Source organism: Amblyraja radiata, chromosome 39 (assembly GCF_010909765.2).
Source record: "Amblyraja radiata isolate CabotCenter1 chromosome 39, sAmbRad1.1.pri, whole genome shotgun sequence".
NCBI classification, from domain to species: Eukaryota; Metazoa; Chordata; class Chondrichthyes; order Rajiformes; family Rajidae; genus Amblyraja; species Amblyraja radiata.
In genome coordinates this window covers 9,864,725-9,886,470 of record NC_045994.1, presented here as the reverse complement: position 1 = coordinate 9,886,470, position 21,746 = coordinate 9,864,725, and the positions used below count along the sequence as shown (strand labels likewise).

The window sequence follows — 21,746 nt, the reverse complement described above, 5'->3', positions numbered from 1 at the left end:
TGCCACTAATACCATTGAGCATCAGCCCAGTCAGAGGTTCGGTTGGATGCAAATCACGACTGACTACCCTCCACCACCACCCCTGACAATATGTTCCAGCCCCATAAAACCCACGCTCACTTTCCACCATGGACATCGAGTTCCTTATTTACTTTTGATACGTTTCTCACTGACTTAGTGGTTTAGTTAAAGATGTGATTTTAATGAGGAGAGTTTATATAGAAATAAGGAGACTCATTAGGCAGGAGTCAAATCAGCACATTCGGGGTGGAAAGGGCACAAGATGCTGGAGTAACTCATCGGGTCAGGCAGCATCTCTGGAGAACATGGATAGATAATGCGTTGGGTTTTCTCCGGGTGCCCTGGTTCCTCCCACACTCCAAATACATACAGGGTGTGTAGGTTAATTTGCTCCGGTAAAATAGTAAATTGTCCCTCGTGTGTAAGATATAGTGTTAAGTGTGCGGGGATCGCTCGTTGGCGTGGACTCAGTGGGCTGAAGGGCCTGTTTCCGTGAAGTATCTCTGAAACTAAAACTAAAACTGAAAAATACTGCCTGACGCGCTGAGTTACTCCTGCACTTTGTCTCCATCTTTGGTGTAAACCGGCATCTGCATTTCTTAGCCATGTTTTCTCTGTCACGAATTCCTGCCGTAACTCGAACAGAAGTTCATTACTGCTGCTGAGAAGTGAACCAGGTCTTGGTGAAGGGTGAATGTAAACGGATACTCCAGGAGGAGCAGGGGGGACACAGGAGTTATCTTTCCTCCCTCCCATTTCCGCACCCTTAGCCAGGTGGTGATCAGTGTCACTGGTGTTCCTCCCAAATACTATGGCGAGGCCTTCAGTGGAGGACATCAGCATGTCCATCCAAGATATAATTGGTGAGCTGACTGCAGATTTTCAGGTCCGATGATGAAAGATAAATGACAGCGCTGGTGGGTGTATCAAATTTCATTTTGGACACAACCTTAATCCTTCAGGAATAATTGAAGTTGATGCTCGAAGTGATTTAGGAGCCCTCTGGTTTTCATGCTCAACATCTCCTGCAATTCAGAGCAGCAGTCAAGCCAAACAATCAACGTGCTGGGCCGTGCAGCCAAAGAGCATTCAAATGAAGCGAGGAGTCTTCCAACTTGTCGTGGAAGTGAAGGAATAATTACCATGAACATGTGGCAGCAATGGATTGTGTAACCAGCATGAGCCAAAGTGACAGGAGAGAAGGAATTTTGCGGAGGAGTAATAGCCACAATGCTTTATTTTCCAAATGGGAGGCAATAAACCAAACGAACAACCAATATTTTATTTCGTAGCATGACAAAGGCATAACCACTTTGTGGAAAGGGTCCAAATATTATATTAATTCAAAACTGTTTGGGAAGGACTTTCCAAGGATTGACCTGGGTTCCATTCAATTGATATTGGATCGTTCAACTCCCGACCACCGTGATGTTTTGTGTATGAAGGAACTACAGATGCTGCAGGGGCTAGTGGAGTCAAGGGATATGGGGAGAAGGCAGGCACGGGTTATTGATAGGGGATGATCAGCCATGATCACAATGAATGGCGGTGCTGACTCGAAGGGCCAAATGGCCTCCTCCTGCACCTATTTTCTACGTTTCTATGTTTCTAAACCAAAGATAGACACAAAATGCTGGTGTGACACAGCGGGACAGTCAGCATCTCTGGAGAGAAGGAATGGGTGATGTTTTGGGGCGTTACACCATCATTCTTCAGATGATGCTTTGATGCTCTTTGATGCTTTGACTTTCACACCGGATTAACACATTGGATTGCTCATACACTAAATTCTCTTTTTCTTCCCATTCCCTCTGCTACAATCTTTCCACTGCTTGGTGTTAGCTGGTCCCATCTATCCTCTGTGGCCATGATACCACCAGGGAACTGCATCTTTTTTTAACAATCTCCACTGGTCACCTTCTCTGCAGGTTTGAAGCCAAATATAGTTTTCCATACTAAGACATCCGAGATGTCCTCTTTCTTTAGGGATCGTGGGGCCCCTCCCCCCCCCCCCCTTCTCTCATAGACGGGGCCCTTGCACGTGTCTCCTCTGTGTCCTGAACTTCTGCTCTCACTCCCCCTCCCCCACCAGACGTAACATGGACAGAGTTACCCTGGTCCTCAAATTTCACCTCCCCAGCCTCAGTATCCAACACATCATCCTCCGACATTTCCATCACCTCCCACGTGATCCCACTACTACAAATCTACCAACTCCCACAATTATCTGGGCAATATCTCCTCTCACCCTGTCTCTTCCAAAGACCTAATCCCTTTTCTCAATTTTGGGGAAGTGGATAAAATGGGGTTAGTGCATGATTCATATAATGGTGCACTTTGAGAGTCAACATGGGCTGAATGGCTTGTGGGTTAAATGGCCTGTAGCAGTGCCCAAGTATCATAGTCAAACAACATACATGGCGCTCGGCTGTCTCCGCACTGTTACAGCATCAGACAGCCGAGTCATGCATGACCTACCATTTCCACGATGACTAGCGTCCCATTTCCCAGTACTTAAGGGCCTGTCCCACTTGGGGGTCATTTGCGTGTCATTTACGTGTCATGACACACGATGCGCGCGTCATAACGCGCACGTGGTGACGTAGGCAGTGACGCGCGGCCGCGCGTGGCGCCCCAGGATTTTGGGATGTAAAAAATCTTTGCACGCCATCTGTATGATGCGCAACTGACACCCGAGTGGGACAGGCCCTTTAGTCTTCCATGCCTCGGCAACTTAAGTGCTTCTCAGATACCTCTTAAAATACTGTGAGTAAATGCCCCTACCTTCCATTCAGCTTGTGTATTCCAGTTCCCAACCACCTTCAAGGCAAGAATCTTCTCCATCTGATCCCCTCACCCTAAACTAATGCCCTCTAATTTTAGAGACCTCTGCTACGGAAAAAGCTTCCTACTATCTGCCCTCTCTATGTTTCTCATTATTTTGTTTAGCTCTCTATAATGTCTCCCCTCATGCACCCTAAAGAAAACAATTCCAGCCTATCCAGTCTTTCCCCATGAAATGTTACATTATCCTGGTAACTCTAGTACCCTCTTCAATCCAATCACATAATTAAATATAATTGCACCCTTCCCATGCTATCAATTCTTTTGTGCTATATAACTCTATGATTTGGGGGAAAGAATAACTTGAACTAAGCCAGCATGGAGGCAGTTGTCTTAGTTTCTCAGTTTTACTACTAACTTACTTCCACTATCCAATTTTCCTTTTTACCTTGCCAACTGTTCCATTTTGGTTAATGAAAAGTATACTAGCAATGCATCGCCAAGCCTGTTAGTCTCTCAGGTACACAATTTCATTAATTCAATCCACTTAGCTTGGGTAGATATAAAACAGTTTCATGCTGCGCAAATTATTGAATATTTGAGTGAAGGGACATTGTTTAAATAAGACTTTGCAAACCATTTATTCAGCTTGAACTTTAGTTATTGTAACTCCGCCAAGTCAAGCCAAGACACCTGGCTTTGAAGTACAACTTGGCCTTCAGCTCAATGGAAATGGTAAGAAAAATGGGGAAGTTAAGTTCTTGCCAAACAATAACCTAGACGTATACAAGTACTTATTCTCTTTCAAAGAAACCATAGAAAAGCGAGAGGCCCAACTCTCTGTATACTAACTTCAGGATTATCGCAACTGTAGAAAATGTTAATATCTATCCTTCCCCATTTTAGAGCAAATGGATTCCATGGTCCCTTTTTCACTCTTTGTTGGTGGTTAGTGAGGAGCAATAGGCAGTCAGAGGATGCTGGTTGTGTATAAACAAAATGATGACACGTGGACGACAGATGGCACAATGGGCTAAGTGTTCGGCTGGCAACCGGAAGGTAGCCGGTTCGAATCCCGCTTGGAGTGCATACTGTCGTTGTGTCCTTGGGCAAGACACTTCACCCACCTTTGCCTGTGTGTGAATGTGTGTGAATGTGTGTGAGTGATTGGTGGTGGTCGGAGGGGCCGTAGGCGCAGATTGGCAGCCACGCTTCCGTCAGTCTGCCCCAGGGCAGCTGTGGCTACAGAAGTAGCTTACCACCACCGAGTGTGACTGAGGAGTGAATGAATAATGCGATGTAAAGCGCCTTGAGTATTAGAAAGGCGCTATATAAATCCCATCCATTATTATTATTATTATTATAAACAGTGCTCAGGTTGAGGTAAAGGGGCATGGTTGCCTAAACTGCAGGAACAATTCAATGTAAAGCACGGTGGTGCAGCGGTAGAGTTGCTGCCTTGCAGCGCTAGAGACCCAAGTTCGATCCTGACCACGGGCGCTGTCTGTATGGAGTTGATACCTTCTCCCTGTGACTGTGTGGGTTTTCTCCGGGCGCTCCGGTTCGCTCCCACACTCCAAAGATGTACAGGTGTGTAGGTTAATTGGCTTGGTAAAATTAGTCTACTGGGTGAGAGGGGTGGTTGGCATGCTGTGGACCTCATAGCCGACAATAAATAGATCTCCCCAAGGTATGTTGGGCGAGTCCAGAACCAGGGGCCACAGTCTTAGAATAAAGGGGAAGCCATTTAAGACTGAGGTGAGAAAAAAACGTTTTCCCAGAGAGTTCTGAATTTGTGGAATTCCCTGCCACAGAGGGCAGTGGAGGCCAAGTCACTGGATGGATTTAAGAGAGAGTTAGATACAGCTCTCTGGGCTAGTGGAATCAAGGGATATGGGGAGAAGGCAGGCTTATTGATTTGGGACGGGTTATTGATTTGGGACAATCAACCATGATCACAATGAATGGCGGTGCTGGCTCGAAGGGCCGAATGGCCTTCTCCTGCACCTATTTTCTATGTTTCTATGTTTCTATGTATACGATCCCCAATGGATACAATCCCCACTCAGACAAGCTTACTTTTTTTAAATATCTACATGCTTGTTAACATTGCCCATGGTGTCATAACCATCGATAGACACATAGTGCTGGAGTAACTCAACGGGTCAGGCAGCATCTCTGGAGAAAAAGGATGGGTGACGTTTTGGGTCGGACCACCTCTTCAGACTGGTGACGTAACCATAAATCATTTGAATTGGTTGGAAGCAGAGAGTAAAACCAGATCCCAACATACCTGTTAACTTCTTGTAACACCGGAGCAGGACAAAGCAAATAGGTGTCCTTTACCACCAGGGGCTTCTGAGCTGGAAGAGATAGAAAGACTCTGGTGAGGATGGCAGAAGCATTTCAGTAAATCACAAGCATGTAATGACTCTCAATGCAGCCAGTAAACTATCTGTGTTGTAAACTGGTGAGTATAGCAGAACAATTTCCCTCCGAGGATGAATACATTTTATCGTATCGTTTCTCCTTTGCAAAAATATCCCTTTGCGTAGCTTGCCTCAAATACCACAAGCAATATTCGATTCCATTGGGTGGGTACATGGAAGGAGCTACCAGATGTGGTCGTTGAGGTAGGTACTATAGTTTAGTTTAGTTTAGAGCTGCAGTATGGAAACAGGCCCTTTGGCCTACCGGCTCCACACTGACCAGCGCAACATTTATACATCAATATTTAGAAGACATTTCGATAGATACATACGTACATACATGGATAAGGAAAGATTTAGTGGGTATGGGCCAAACGCAGGCAGGTGGGACTAGTGCAGATGGGGCATCATGGACAGTATGGGCAAGTGGGGCTGAAAGGCCTGTTCCTTTGGTGTATGACTATTTATTCCTTACTTTGTGAATAACAGGGAATAAAATACAGCTCCTTTATAGTAGGCTTGTAAATCTTTACACATTAATATCTGGATTAGAAAGTAAGTCAGCAGTGACTGGAGAATGTCTTACTGTATATTTCCAGAAGACATTTGATAAAGTGCTGCCTCAATCATCATTGTGGAAAGTTAAGACACACAGTGTAGGTGATAATATATTGGATTGACTATCTTACCGGAAAAAGAGAGTGTATTGGCCTGATTGGCAAGATGCAACAACAGGGACTTGTGCTGGGATTCGTATAACTTAAAACTTACGTAAATGACTTAGACAATAGACAAGAGACAATAAGTGCAGGAGTAGGCCATTCAGCCCTTCGAGCCAGCACCGCAGTTCAATGTGATCATGGCTGATCATCCCCAATCAGTTCCTGCCTTCCCCGTACTTTTTTAAGGAAGTTACTGGAAGCAGTTCAGAGAAGGTTTATTAGACTAATGACCAGAATGGATGAGTAGTCCTTTAGGGAAAGGTTGGATTCACTTGGGTTAAAAAGAATGAGATGGTACTTGATGGAAACAGATGAGACCCTGAAATATCTTAACTGTGGACAGAGAGAGGATGTTTCCTTGCAGGAGAATCTAGAATTTGTTCTTACTGTTTTAAATTGAGGGGGTCTCCAATTTACAACAGAGACAATGTCATTTTTTTCTCACAGTGGACTGATATTCTCTTCCATTAAATGGCAGTGAAAGCTCAGTGTATGAACATTTTTAAATCAGGGTTTAGCGTCTAGTTGATAAGCATAGGGTAAAAGGTTATTGCGGATAGACAGGGTGGCACAGTGGTGCAGTGGTAGATTTGCTGCCTTACAGTAGATGGATTTAAGAGAGAGTTAGATAGAGCTCTAGGCTAGTGGAATCAAGGGATATGGGGAGAAGGCAGGCATGGGTTATTGATTGGGGACGATCAGCCATGATCACAATGAATGGCGATGATGGCTCGAAGGACCGAATGGCCTCCTCCTGCACCTATTTTCTATGTTTCTACAACTAGAGAGCAGTCCTATACTACTATCTCCCTCATTGGTGACACTCGGACTATTTTTGATCGGACTTTACTGGCTTTACCTTGCACTAAACATTATTCCCTTATCATGTATCTATACACTGTAAATGGCTCGATTGTAACCATGTATTCTTGTTTCTTGGTTTCTTGGTCCTCCAAAATATTCCAAATGGAATTTAAACTGGAGGTGGGGGTATTGTCTTTCCACTGACTGGTTAGTACACAATCAAAGCGTTTCACTGTACCTCGGTACACGTGACAATAAAGTAAACTCAACTGAACTGAGCCAAGTGATTATAATCTGCTGATCAGAATCAGCAATTATATGCAGGCTGAGACAGCCATGAATCACGTTTCAACTTTTAGATCTCACTCACCAAATTCAGCACTGGAACATGTTCAGGGGGAAGCATTTGCACAAAACTGAGGCATGTTTCACAGGAAACAGAGTGAGAGTTCAGCTTCGATCCTGCTGGACATTTCTTGATGGGCCTCCAGTGGCAAGATTTTTAGTTTTGTTTGAATCATTGTATTTCTCTACAGCGCTGATCAGCTTTTTCCATAAATACAAAAAAGCAACATCAGGGGCCTCAAACCTCAAAGGTCCTGAACGCTAGAAATGTTTGTGCTTCCAAACCAGAGTGAATGCATTCAGGGAGTTGAGATAACCAACTTTGTACAAACATGTACGCAGATGTCAATTTGGGAGTATATCTGCCTTTTTGCTTCATTAATGGACATTATTAATGGAGCCGCACAGTGGAAGAATGTGTAGGTCCGCTGTCTCACAGAGAACCAAGTTCAGTCCTGACCTCGTGCTATCTGTGTGGAGTTTGTATGTTCTCCCTGTGACCACTTGGTTTTCATCCGGGTGCTCTGGTTTCCTCTACATCCCAAAAAAGGGGGTGGGGGGAGATTCCCTTATCCCGTTTGATTCCCTTATCATGTATCTATACACTAAATGGCTAGGTTGTAATCATGTGTTTGTCTTTCTGCTGACTGGTTGGCACGCAACTAAAGCTTTTCACTGTAGTTCAGTGCATGTGACAATAAACTAAACTGATATCCAGAAATCTATCAATGACTGAGACTCCACAGCAGCTGGAATCCCGGGGGCAGAACATACTAAAGATTCGCCACCATGAAGAAATCTCTCTCCATCTCAGCCCTAAATGACCTTCCTCTTATTCTGAGTGTGACCTTGGGTTCTACATTCCTCAGCCAACGAAAACAGTCTCCCTGGATCCACCCTGTCGAACTCCATCAGGGTTTTGTGATCGCTGATTCTAAACTGGCATGGTTATAAACAAACTTACAGTGCCTTGAGAGATAACTAGTTTCCTACCATTCCACTGCCAAGTCTCTTGTTTGTTTTTTGTTACCTTCCTCACCGTTAAACAAAAGCTGAATGAAGGACTTCTCTGCAGATAAACCTGCAAATCATCTTTGTCAAGAAAATATCATGGCGTCTCAGGTATCACTTACTGAGAGTTATAGTTTCGTTAATTTTGAAGCTACAGAGAACTTTATCCACGTTGCGAGCATGGGAAAACCCATTCCCTCTCACGACAACTTCAAACGATTCTAAGGGTAAGAAAAAAAAAATCATTAGAATAGCAACCATGATTAGTAATCAAATGCTTTGGCTTCAGTCGGTATGACACGATCTGGCTGTGCTTCATCTGGATGGTTTGCTAAGCCTCTTTATGGCCAGCCCTGTCTCTCCTGCAGCTGGTGTGATATCTCTCAGCTTATAACCTAATATCATAAATATCACAGATACATGGAACTTATCGAACGAGAACTAGAATCAAAGAACTATCCCATGTCTGGTGGAGCTCAACTAAATCTTCTCTCAGAATCTCCTGTTGCAAAGAAGGTAATCCTACACTTGACAAACTCTCCTTATTATCTATTTTATCTACCTCCTTATTATTGTAATTCTGCAATACTCCCCAAAAAACACCCCCCCCCCCCCCCAAAATCTGCTTTGTCCCCTTCTTCACCCTCTCTTCCTGCTATTTAATGATGACGGGAACCCATTTTTTTTCATGAATGTTTTGTAAAATGTTACAGGTCATGTTTTCAGCCTCGGCGATTAAACCTTGCTGGTCAGGTCTCTTTTGCTGAGCTCTCCTCCTGCAGTATGGTGATCGGATCTGTGACTGTCCTCTTAAGGGGACAAACTAAAGCTTCGTAGATGTTCACACAATGAAATGTAGAACATGGGAAAGCTTGGTCAGGTATATGGATAGGGAAAAGTCACGAGGGATTTGGGCAAAATGCAGGCGGATGGGGCTACATTAGATGGGGCATTTTAGTTGGCATAGACGAGATGGGCCTGTTTACGCTAGTATGACTCTATATTTTCAAATCATTCATGCATTGGCTCCACTCTTCTCCATATCCTTCCAGTAGTGGGTCCACTGATGCCTCAGGTGAGATGAGCTAATCCAACTATGGAACTTGCCATTTTGCATGCTGAAGAGGTTCGGACATTCATTGAATTAGCTCAATTCACACTTGCACTACATTCTTCGGGACTAACATCACCCAAATGGTATGATGTTGCAGTTGGTGGATTAAATTTCTTCAGATATTAAATGTCGGTGATCAGTTTGATTTATGAACACCGAGTTCTGAAACCCTAACTGAAACCAGAGTTTTGTACATCTACATCTATTGTTCTATTCTTTATCCAGTTGACCTTTGCACTGGTGAAAAACAAAAAAGAATTTGGGTATGAATCAGGCTTTGACCTCACCATTAGAAAGCTCTACTTAGTATAAGGGTGGGAAGGTTACAGCATAATTGGATATGAAAAGTGAGCATTGTTCAATAATGATGTAAGCACACAGGGACAGTGGTGTCTCAATTACAAACTTGTGTGTTCTGGCATTTGGAGAGTAATTAAGGAACAGGGAGTCTCTCAAAGCGGGTGGAAGATGTCCCTGTGGAGTGTCTATTGCACTTTTAGCTGTGTGATAATCTGTGTAAAGAAAGAAGCCATTCTTAAATTGGCAATTACTCGGTTATTATACACCCAGTGATTTCAAAACATTTCAGTGAGCCTGCTAGTTTTGTCCGTAAAATCTGATGTTTGGTCAGTAAAATTGTTGGTTTACATGCTTGCAACAAGAGGCTACAATAAAAGGAATGTTTTTCGATGTGCTACAAAGCCTCATTTTCCAGGATAGTTACACAACTGTAATTGTATACGGCTGAGATATTTTGGACAAGAGCCTGCGGTAGGTTCATATGTCCACAGCACTGACTGCATAATCAAAGATAATTCGCCAGAGTAACACAGACATTGTAGCTGGTTCCTTCTCCATCAGTCCTATCACCCTTATTCTTCAAGCTACCAATGTCACCACAAGCAACCTTCTCTAATATTTAGACACAAAATGCTGGAGTAACTCAGCGGGACAGGCAGCTTCTCTGGAAAGAAGGAATGGGTGACGTTGCGGGTCAAGACCCTTCTTCTTGACCATATAGAGATTCCTAAAATTACGAGAGGTATAGATGATGGTAAGATAATCCGAGCATTTACCCAGGGCAAAGGAATCTTGTACTAGAGGGTACAGGTTGAGGGTGAGAGGGACAACATTTAAAAGAGCTGAGAGACAAGAGGATGTTGGAATGAGCTGCCAGAGGAGGTAGTAGAGGGAAATATAAGTACAACACTTAAAAGTCCCTTGCACAGGTACTTGGATAGGAAAAGCACAGATGCAGGCAAATGTGATTAGTTTAGTCATACAGCATGGAAACAAGACCTTCGTCCCAACTTGCCCACACCGACCAATATGTCCCATCTACACAAGTCCCATTGGCCCATATCCCTCTAAACCGGTTCTATCCAATCTATCTAAACCTGTCTAATTGCTTCTTAAAAGTTGCGATAGTCCCTGCCTCAACCAACTCCTCCAGCAGCTCGTTCCATACACCCACCCTTTGTGTGAAAAGGTTACCCCTCAGATTCCTATAAAATCTTCCCCCCTTAATCTTAAAACTATGCTCTCTGGTTCTTGATTCCCCTACTCTGGGCAAGAGTATGAATGGAGGCACGATATGAATCAAGGCATGGATGCAGATGGCTCAAAGGAGCCCTTTGCAGTGTTAACTATAACAGAGGTTAATACAGTTCCTATTTCGCAAATGTATCCAGTTAACTAATTTCCAGTCATTTGGTGGGTAGGAAAATATGAGCAAGATACCACAAACAACTATGAAATGAACTAATATGTCCCAAGGTTCTTTTACAAGGGCATTATCAAAGCCTGTCATTCAGCCAAATTGTATTAATACGTAAGCAAAAGGTGATGAGTGAATGATACCATATGATTTAGGGTATGCATTGTTAGGATAAAAAGATACAAACAATTCGAAAGCTGCACAAAAAATTCTTGGACGCCATCACTTTAAACAAAGGAAGAGGTTTGTTAGACAATCACTTCATTATAATCTCAATTGTGGTGTTGGGTGCCAAAGTTTAAAAGAAAAAAAACCGTATGTTATCCTGACAAAAATTCATGGCCATAAGCACATTTTACAGCTAAATCCCACAAGTACAGTTGGAAATGTTCCATTTTATACAAAATATTGCAAAATGAATTCATCGCAGGCGTTCCGAAAATCTGCCGACTCTCACAACCAAGTTTGTGTCGGAGTGCCGACTCAAAGGAAGATTCATTAATATTTGACATTTTATGCTCCAACCCCTGATACCAATTGTGTAACTGGGTGTTTTTCTTTTGAAGTAACCATTTAATGAGGATCACAGACCCCAACCGATGTATTCTGAGGACTACTTTCGGGAAAGTCTTCATCGGCTGATAAATCATTTTGATAGTTCTCCTAAACATTTTAAGTAGAAAACAATTGCTGGGAAGTCGGGAAGGAGCGGAGATACGGAACAAAATAGATTGCTCTTCGAAAGACCTGGCACACACTAAATGGGCTGAAAGACCTCCAGTGTTGTAATGTTCTATTGTTCAAACTTAATTCATGCAACATGGCACGCATGGTAGCGCAGCAGTAGAGTTGCTGCCATTACAGCGCTAGTGACTCAGGTTCGATCCTGTCTATAGGTGCTAGAAACATAGAAACATAGAAAATAGGTGCAGGAGTAGGCCATTCGGCCCTTCGAGCCTGCACCGCTATTTGATATGATCATGGCTGATCATCCAACTCAAGTATCCCATCCCTGCCTTCTCTCCATACCCCCTGATCCCTTTAGCCACAAGTGCTGTCTATAGGGAGTTTGTACGTTCTCCCCGTGACCACATGGGCTTTCTCCGAGATCTTCGATTCCCTCCCACACTCCAAAGACGTACAGGTTTGTAGGTTAATTGGCAGTGTAAATGTAAATTGTCCCTAGTGTGTGTAGGATAGTATTAGTGTGCGGGCATCGCTGGTCGGTGTGGACTCAATGTGTCGAAGGGCCTGTTTCCACGGTGTATCTCTAAGCTAAACTAAAAATGACAATAGGTACGGCCATCTTCTGATATGGAGAAACAAAAGGCATAATATATATATATCCATATTAATATAAATATAAATCTACAATAATAATGCCTGTTCTTTTCAGTACCATTCCAGTACCTCCTACGTCTACTCTTTCATCATTAACCTGCCAGATGTCACTCCAAATTTAATTCCGTTTAGAGATACAACATGGAAACAGGTCCTTTGGTCCACCAAGTCCATACTGACAATGATCACCCATTCACATTAATTCCACTTTCGTATCCACTCCCTCCACACAAAAGGCATTTTACAGAGGTCAATTATTCAGCAAACCCATACGTCTTTGGAATGTGGGAGGAAACCGGTGAATCTGGAGGGAACCCACGAGGATCATGCAAACTTCACCGGAGGTCAGGATTGAACCTAGATCTCAGGGGTTGTGAGGCAGCAGCTGTATCACTGTGTCACCCAATGTGTCCAATTCCCATTTGAAATCGAGGGGAAGTCCCCGGGTTAGGCAGGCATTCCGGAAATGAATAAAGCAGTGTGGGGTAGACATTCGCAGAGACACCAGTGACTGGAGAGCGAGCGAGCGAGCAGGCATGGGAAGGATGGCTGCAGCTGGCCTCACTGTTTCAGCGAGTGAGCGAGGGAGACTGCTCAACACTCCCACCTCTGCTCTGTTTCGCCCAGCCCCTGATTGTTGGGTTGCTGGTGGGGAGAGAAGGCATGGACAAATGCCCCATTCCCACTTGGCAGAAGATGCCACAGGCCCATAGCGCTCGGGAAATCCATCCCCATTCATCCCACCAATCTCCCAAATGCTCTTCAAATGTACGGAGCAGCACGGTGGCGCAGCGGTAGAGTTGCTGCCTTACTTTGTTTGTAACCTGGGAAGGACATGTCCTGCAGAATTTATTTCTACTGCTCTATTGAGCAATGTATTTTAGAGTTTAAAGATAGTTTGCAGATGCAGCATGGAAACAGGGCAAATAGAACATCTGAAGAAGGGTTTCGGCCCGAAACGTTGCCTATTTCCCTCGCTCCATAGATGCTGCTACACCCGCTGAGTTTCTCCAGCATTTTTGTCTACCTTCGATTTTCCAGCATCTGCATTTCCTTCTTAAACAAATAGAACATCTACTACTTCAAGATAAATTGTGAGACTGTTGCAGGAATGTCTCTACCTCATTTCACCACATGAAAGTCATATCTTTATGTCAAATTTATCCTGTAACTGACTCGTAGGCTGATCACAGGCAATGTGCATGGAATAACTAAGGATGAATGAAAAACTTAATCTCAGCACCTATGAAATGTTCTTGCAATGTGAAAATGAATGAGGATAGGAAACCGCCAGGCTGCATGCTTTTACTGGAGTGGATTCAATAACCCCGAGAAATCAAAATATCGAGTATGTTTGATGTTGGCATTACGCACTTACCTCCTGCACAGATGCTTGACGGCTCAGCTGCCAGGATCTCGATGCAAGACCTCTTGAGGATCTGTTCATTGGGGAGAAAGATGTAAAAAATCAGCATTCATGCAATGTTTCCCTCTCCTTGCCCTAAGCTGGAGAGGTGCAATGCAATTACTCCTAAGCTTTACCTAGTGTATCTTTACTGAAAAGTTACAAAAAAAGCTAATTCTTTTCAAATATTCAAGATTTAAACTTTCTGGAACACAGAGTCTTAAAAACATTGTGATTTAGTTTATGGGAAAAGAATACCTGAAAAGAATTTCTGGGTCAGATTAAACGACGATAGCATCAATAGGAAGGCTCGGACTTCATTACTTCCCCCATGATGAAAGTAAATGATAAGGAGTTTATTCTGCTCCTTGGACCTGCTCCTTCTCTGGTCAAGTCAAGTCACATTTATTCATATAGCACATTTAAAAAACAACTCTCGTTGGCCAAAGTGCTTTACATTTGTATAAGAATAGTATAAACAAACAAACTACATACATATAGGCCTCGCTCAGAGGACGTCAAGAAAGGCTTGGGAGTACAGATGGGTTTTTAGTCTCAACTTAAAGGAGTCGATGGAGGGGGCAGTTCTAATGGGAAGAGGGATGCTGTTCCACAGTCTAGGAGCTGCAACCGCAAAGGCGCGGTCGCCCCTGAGCTTATGCCTAGACCGCGAGATATTCAGCAGCCCCAAGTCGGCCGATCTGAGGGAGCTGGAGGTGGTGTGGTGGGTGAGCAGACTTTTAATGTAGGTGGGGGCAAGCCCATTGAGGGCTTTGTAGACATATACGACAAGGTCATGTCCGATATTTATTCTAACACCATCCACCTGCATTGGCACCATATCTCTTTGGACCCTTCACCAGCAAGACCTACAGCTTTCAGACTAAAACAAGTAACTCTTGCTGGCATCAACTGCTCTTTGTGGCGATACAATTCCCCCATTTCCACCACATGAAAAATTGTTCCTCAACTGAGAACTCGTGCCTCTGATTTCAGGTCACATCTCTGTCACTTCCCCTGGCAGCTCGCATCCCTCCATACACTATCCTCTATGTGAAAATATTATTTCTCACCTCCCTAATATTTTTTTTCCCCTCCCATCTTAAGTCTGGGGTGGGAGATTGCAGCCTTCACGTGGTCCACCCTGTTTCGACTAATGCAATCAACCCGACGTGCACAAACAAATAGATCAAATAGAACAAGTTGACCTGCAACTTTAGGTTGTGCACGCCATATGCAAGAAGAAGAAGATATTAAATCTATGTCCTCTACTCTAGATTCCCCTACTCCAAATTAAAGAATAAGAATAAAGCACCACCGGAAATTTGAGGAGCAGCAATCATATTCCGCTTGGGCAGTCTGCACCCTAGCGGCATGAACATTGACTTCTCCAATTTCCGGTAGCCCTTGCTGTCTCCTCCCCTTCTTAGCTGTCCCTCAGCCCTCTGGCTCCTACTCTTCCTTTCTCCTTTCTTCTCTCCGCCCCCCCCCACCCTACATCAGTCTGAAGAAGGGGTTCGGCCCGAAACTTTACCTATTTTCTTCGCTCCATAGATGCTGCCGCACCCGCTGAGTTTCCCCAGCACTTTTGTCTACCTTCGATTTTCCAGCATCTGCAGTTCCTTCTTGAACATGAAGAATATGTGCATTCACCCTGTCTTACCCTATTTCACTCTATATACTGTAAAAGACCTATTAATTTCCCTTAGAAAGCCCAGAGTCACTAGGTTTTATCACCCATTATAGGTATTAAGTTCCAGATCATCCATCACACCTAGGAATAAAGTTACTCCCATCATCCCAGAAATATTTGTCCATCACTTTGAACTTTGCAAGGAGAATGAGGTCAGGATCTCCAATGTAAAGGTGTGACTGGAATTACACCATTGTTCATAAATTGTTCATAAATACACTGCGATTTTGGATGGACTTTCTGAAGAGTATGGCTTGTCGTCCAACATTTATTAATGAAGACCAATTAACACACAAAAGTGACTCTTAAGGTACATTTGTTCCTTTGCCAATTCCTCAATACACTGGCAAAATGCGTAGGGTGCTGGTTTATACCAACGATTAACACAAAATCCTGGAGGAGCTCAGTGGGTCAGGCAGCATCTTTGGAGAACAGGAATAGGTGACGTTTCGGGTCGGGACCTTTATTCAGACTGAAAGTACGGGTGGTGGGGGCAGGAAATAAACTGAAGGTGAGAAAAAGCTGGGACAAATCAGGGACCCGGCAACAGATGACCTCAGGAAGGGTGGAGCCCACAATGGTCCATTGTTGGCTGGGGACGGTGTGATAACAATGAAAATCTTGCTTGCAGCAGCATCAGAGGCACATTCAGTGGAGGTTGCTTGAAATTAAAAAAACGCATTTGACCGAATTGGACAACCCTGAGCAGTTATGCTGTGTGGACACCATCAGAAAAATGTCAAGATTTTGGCAATTTAAATTTCTGATTTATTAACTTCACCCTATTCTCCCTATGCTTGCTGGTGTTTGCAGCATTCTGTAAACGCTATTTGATGAAAAATTGACTTGTTGAAGAACTGGGACACAAGTTCCAAGTGAAGGCTGATGTCAAGATTTGCTGTATGGAGAGCCAGATCGTGATTTCACCAGAGTGATTTGCTTTGGCCCATGCCAAGAATGTTCAAATTGTTGCAGCTCTGCCTTGATATTTTACCTCATCCAAAAATCGCAGATGGATCATCAGGAGCAAAACATCGCCATCACTAGTAATTCTGGAGGAATGTGCTGATGCAAATAATGTTCTGTAAACACTACACATTCTTATCACTAGATAGCTTGTAGAATATGAGGTTTGCTAGATCATTATCATGCGATGGAAGATTTAGTTACTTATTAATATTTATTTCCACTAGAATTGGGCATCACTGCGAATCCAGCATCTGTTCCCAATCTCTCAACTGTAACAGCATGTTTTAACATCTCAATTCCTCATCCCGTTCTTCAAATCTTTCCGTGGTCACACCCATCCTTAAATCACTTGCAGCACCATTACCTTCTGAGATAATTGTATCTGTCCAATTCTGGTCCCTCAAGGGCAGACAAACTTTTCTTGCCATTGGGAGAGAGATTGCAGAATTTAGCACTTCAGTAGCTCAATAACTCTCCATTCAAAGTAAGAAAGAAAGCAGGTTTGGTAAAGCTCATATCTCACTGGGCTGGAGGAGGCAGGAAGGAGATGGGCAAGGGATTTGAAGTTAGACCTTAGATGTAAGAGATACAGCGTGGAAACAGGCCCTTCGGCTGATGGAGTCCGTGTTGACCAGCGATCATCCTGGACACTAGCACTATCCTATACACTAAGGATAATTTACAATTTTACTGAAGCCAATGAACCTACAAACCTGGATGTCTTTAGAGTGTGGGAGGAAACCAGAAACCAGAATACGGTCACAGGGAGAACGTACAAATCATGTACAGACCGCACCCGTAGTAAGGATCGAACCCAGGTGTTTGGCACCACAAGGCAGCAACTCTACTGCTGTGCCACTGTGCTTCCCTTTACCAATTCAGTGATTCAGCTCCCATTAATAGGGCTGTTAGATGGTGCAACATGTTTCCATTTTGGTTACACTTTGCTAGCATCAATAAGCTTCAATGTGGGACGCTGAACAAAGTGTGACGCTCCTTCGGTTAAAGAGCCCCAAAATGAGTCCTAATCTCTCATCCAGCGGAAATAATTTCAATGCACTAACACATCATGAGCATCTAGCAACACTGTCTCAATATAACAATGTATATAATGGGCTGTGTTCCACTGTGGATTGATGCCCAATTAGTGTTAGATTGTCTGGCTCATTTCAGATGCACTCTAGAATTTGGCGGATTGAAAGGACCTCCATCCAAAATGGCCTGAACTGCCCCATTTCCCAGCAGGGAACACATTGTATGTGACCTGTTCTGACCTGCTGTTACCTCTCCCCTTTCACCAACCAAGCTAGGAAAACATTTTGGTAATGACAGGAAAGATATGGATAAATGAGTTCAATGTGCATGCCTGTAAGCTTGAGTGGAGAGCCAGTTTTTTGCAAGAATGCTATAGCTGGGGACACAAGGAACCCATGAAATTATCTCAGATCAGGTTGTTATTCAATGAATGGGAAATAATCCAGCTACATATTCAATTTCATCCCACTTTAACGTATCATCGGGTCTCAGCCATCCAATTGTAAAGGGTAAGTTTGAGGCAATGTTATGAAGTTATAACCAAGAGTGTAATTGTAAAAATCAGTCAGAACCTGTGAACATCAAACCTTAATTCTTTTGTTTAAGAAGAAACAGCAGATGCTGGAAAATGGAAGGTAGATAAAAGTGCTGGAGAAACTCAGCGGGTGCAGCAGCATCTATGGAGCGAAGGAAATAGGCAACGTTTCGGGCCGAAACCTTTCTTCGTCTAAGAAGGGTTTCGGCCTGAAACGTTGCCTATTTCCTTCGCTCCATAGATGCTGCTGCACCCGCTGAGTTTCTCCAGCACTTTTGTCTACCTTAATTCCTTTGTTTTAGATTCAATGTTCCAGATACTCCTGTGAGATCAGTACAATAGCTGGTTATATTAGGGAATCCCTGATAGTTTCAGGGGATAGAATTGTTACGTTAGAAGGAAACCTCTGAGTATAAAGTGTGTAGGAAGGAACTGCAGTTGCTGCTTTACACCAAAGATAATTCAGGGTAATTCAGTGGGTCTGGCAGCATCTCTGGAGAAAAGGAATAGGTGACATTTTGGGTCTGAAGAAAGGTCTCGACACGAAACGTCACCTATTCTTTTTCTCCTGAGATGCTGCCTGACCCGCTGGGTAACTCCAGCCCTTCTCTGGAGTTCCTCTGGAGTTCAGAAGGTCCAATGTTACTGAGGCCCATTACTGCTCAGATCCAGAATTAAGTAGCATGATCCATGGGAGAGGAGGAGGCACCAGACTTAGTTTTGTGAGAAAAACGTGGGGAAGTGGAAAGGATGGAGGTAATGATTATAATTCAACTAGATTTAGCAGAGTCATAGGATCACAGGGTCATAGTGCGTGGAAACAGGCCCTTCGGCCCGACCTCCCCATGCCGAACATGCCCCATCTACACTTGTCCCACCTGCCCGCGTTTGGCCAATATCCCTCTAAACCTACTCTAAGCATGTACCTGTCCAAAGTTGCGATAGTACCTGCCTCAGCTACCTCCTTTGGTAGCTCGTTCCATGTACCTACCACCCTTTGTGTAAAAAAGGTGCCCCTCAGGTACCTATTTAATCTTTTCCCCCCTTAACATAAGCCCTTGACCTCTGGTTCTTGATCCCCCTATTCTGAGTAAATGACCATGTACAGTTACCCAATCTGTTCCTCTCATGAAAAGGACAGATAGACAGGTGGTACGGCGGCTCAGGGTTGGAGCTGCTGCCTTACAGCGCCAGAGGCCCATGTTTGATCCTGACTACGGGTGCTGTCTGTACGGAGTTTGCACATTCTCCCCATGACCGCATGGGGTTTATTCCAAGATCTTCAGTTTCCTCCCACACTCCAAAGACAACTGGTTTGTAGGTTAATTGGCTTGGTAAAAATGTAAATTGTCCCCAGTGTGTGTAGGATAGTGTTAATGTGCTGGGATTGCTGGTTGGCCCGTACTCAGTGGCCTGTTTCTGCACTGGACCTCTAAAAACTAAAACCAAACTGAAATAAAAGTTTATACAGCTAAGATATGATTTAGCAAAATTAGAATGGAATTGTCCATTTGAAAGTAAAATCAATATGGTGGTAGTGGAAGGCATTCGACAAATCTGTTCTCACCTAAAAAGGGGAAGCTCCAAATTGTAGAGAACCCCCCCAAAACCAAAGTCATGAATTCAAGGAACGCATAGGGCAGGATCAAGCAAAAAATGCAAGCTTATCACACTTACTGTGAAAGCCTGAATGAGTATAGCAGGTGTCGAAATCGGATTAATAGGAAGGCAAAGCGTGAAAAATATTGGCAAATAATGTTAAAAAATCTTAGATATTCTTTCACAGATGAAAGAAAAAAGGAAAGAGTAGTGCCTGTTAGAAACCAAGATAATATCCTAAGTATGTGGCTGGAAAAATAGTCATGTTCTAAATCAGTGCTATGTTTCTGCTCTCAGGGATGATATAGCCTCTAACATTAAAGAAGTAAAGTGTTGTATAGAAACATAGAAAATAGGCGCAGAAGTCGGCCATTTGGCCCTTTGAGCCAGCACTTGATTCCGTTAGCCCTATGAGCTAAATCTAACTCTCTCTTAAAAACATCCAGTTACTTGGGCTCCACTGCCTTCTATGGCAGAGAAATCCACAGATTCACAATTCTCTGGGTGAAAAAGTTTTTCCTCATCTCAGTCCTAAATGGCCTACCCTTTATTCTTAAACTGTGACCCTTTGTTCTGGACTCCATCATCGGGAATTTTTTTCCTGCATCTAGACTGTCCAATCATTTAAGAATTGTATATGTTTGTACAAGATCCCTTCTCATCCTTCTAAATTCCTGTGAATACAAGCCCAGTCGACCCATTCTTTCATCATATGTCAGTCACGCCATCCCGGGAATTAACCTGGTGAACCTACGCTGCACTCCCTCAATAGCAATAATGTCCTTCCTCAAATTAGGAGACCAAAATTGCACACAATACTCCAGGTGCGGCCTCAACAGGGTCCTGTACAACTGCAGTAGGACCTCCTTGCTCCTAAACAAAAATCCTCTAGCAGTGAAGGCCAACATGCCATTAGCTTTCTTCACTGCAGTTCTAAATGAATGCCATGTTTCTGCACTCATGGAAGAGGGAAGATATAGCCTCTATCATTAAAGAAGTGTTGCAAATGATGAACATGGAGAGAGGTTCCTTGAGCTGTTGAGAATCTTTAAAAATGGATATGTTGCTCAGTACAGTTTAAATATTGTTTTTAAAGGGATAGGGAGAACAGCAGAGGTTCTTACAATAATTTTCCAATGCTCTTAGACTTTTGGTTCTGGTGGATTGGAAGGCTGCTGTATTAGCCAAGATCATTCAAATCATGAAATGACATGGGTCACTTAGATCCAACAATAGCACATGTGGCACAGCAGTAGAGTTGCTGCCTTGCAGTGCCAGAGACCCGGGTTCGATCCTGACTATGGGTGCTGTCTGTACAGATTTTGTACATTCTCCCTGTGACCACATGAGGTTTTCTCTGGGTGCTCCAGTTTCCTCCCACACTACAAAGACATGCAGGTTTGTACATTAATTGCCTTCTGTAAATTGTAAATTGTCCCTAATGGGACGACAGATGGCACAATGGGCTAAGTGTTCGGCTGGCAACCGGAAGGTAGCCGGTTCGAATCCCGCTTGGAGTGCATACTGTCGTTGTGTCCTTGGGCAAGACACTTCACCCACCTTTGCCTGTGTGTGAATGTGTGTGAATGTGTGTGAGTGATTGGTGGTGGTCGGAGGGGCCGTAGGCGCAGATTGGCAGCCACACTTCCGTCAGTCTGCCCCAGGGCAGCTGTGGCTACAGAAGTAGCTTACCACCACCGAGTGTGACTGAGGAGTGAATGAATAATGCGATGTAAAGCGCCTTGAGTATTAGAAAGGCGCTATATAAATCCCATCCATTATCATTATTATTAATGTGTGTGATGGTGCTAGTGTACGGGGTGATCGCTGGTCGGCGCGGCCTCGGTGGGCCGAGGGGCCCGTTTCGATGCTGTATCTCTAAAGCATAAAGTAAAGTCTAAAGTCCAAATAGTAACAGTTCCACTGATGCACACTTGACTCAGACAGTCAATGACCAGACTCGCTCATGTCCACTCTGGCCTTGGTCACAGAATCCCGATAACTAGTGTACATGATCCAAACTAGCCAGGTCACACCAATCCACAATGGCCAGCATCACTCAAGAGTACACTGGTCTCTATCACTGACCTACACAATCCAAGGTCACACCAACCCATGACACCAAAGATAGACACAAAAAGCTGGAGTTACTCAGCAGGTCAGACAGCATCTCTGGAGAAAAGGAGAAGACCCTTCTTCAGACTGAGAGTCAGGGGAAAGGG

At 43.8% G+C, this 21,746-nt stretch overlaps 1 protein-coding gene across 4 annotated transcripts in view; it reads right to left on the bottom strand.

The window, feature by feature from the left end:
• The window catches only part of antxr1 (ANTXR cell adhesion molecule 1), a 164,228-nt gene that overhangs the window by 79,374 nt on the left and 63,108 nt on the right, over positions 1-21,746 (bottom strand). For all 4 annotated transcript variants that reach the window (XR_004410216.1, XM_033013961.1, XM_033013960.1 and 1 more), the window contains exons 9-11: positions 13,667-13,727; positions 8,239-8,337; positions 5,099-5,168 (exon numbers count right to left, since the gene is read on the bottom strand). Coding sequence is in view for 3 of the 4 variants with exons in the window: in XM_033013961.1 (XP_032869852.1) it covers positions 5,099-5,168; positions 8,239-8,337; positions 13,667-13,727 (230 nt within the window). In the remaining variant the exon portion in view is untranslated. The remainder of the gene's footprint in view (positions 1-5,098; positions 5,169-8,238; positions 8,338-13,666; positions 13,728-21,746) is intronic.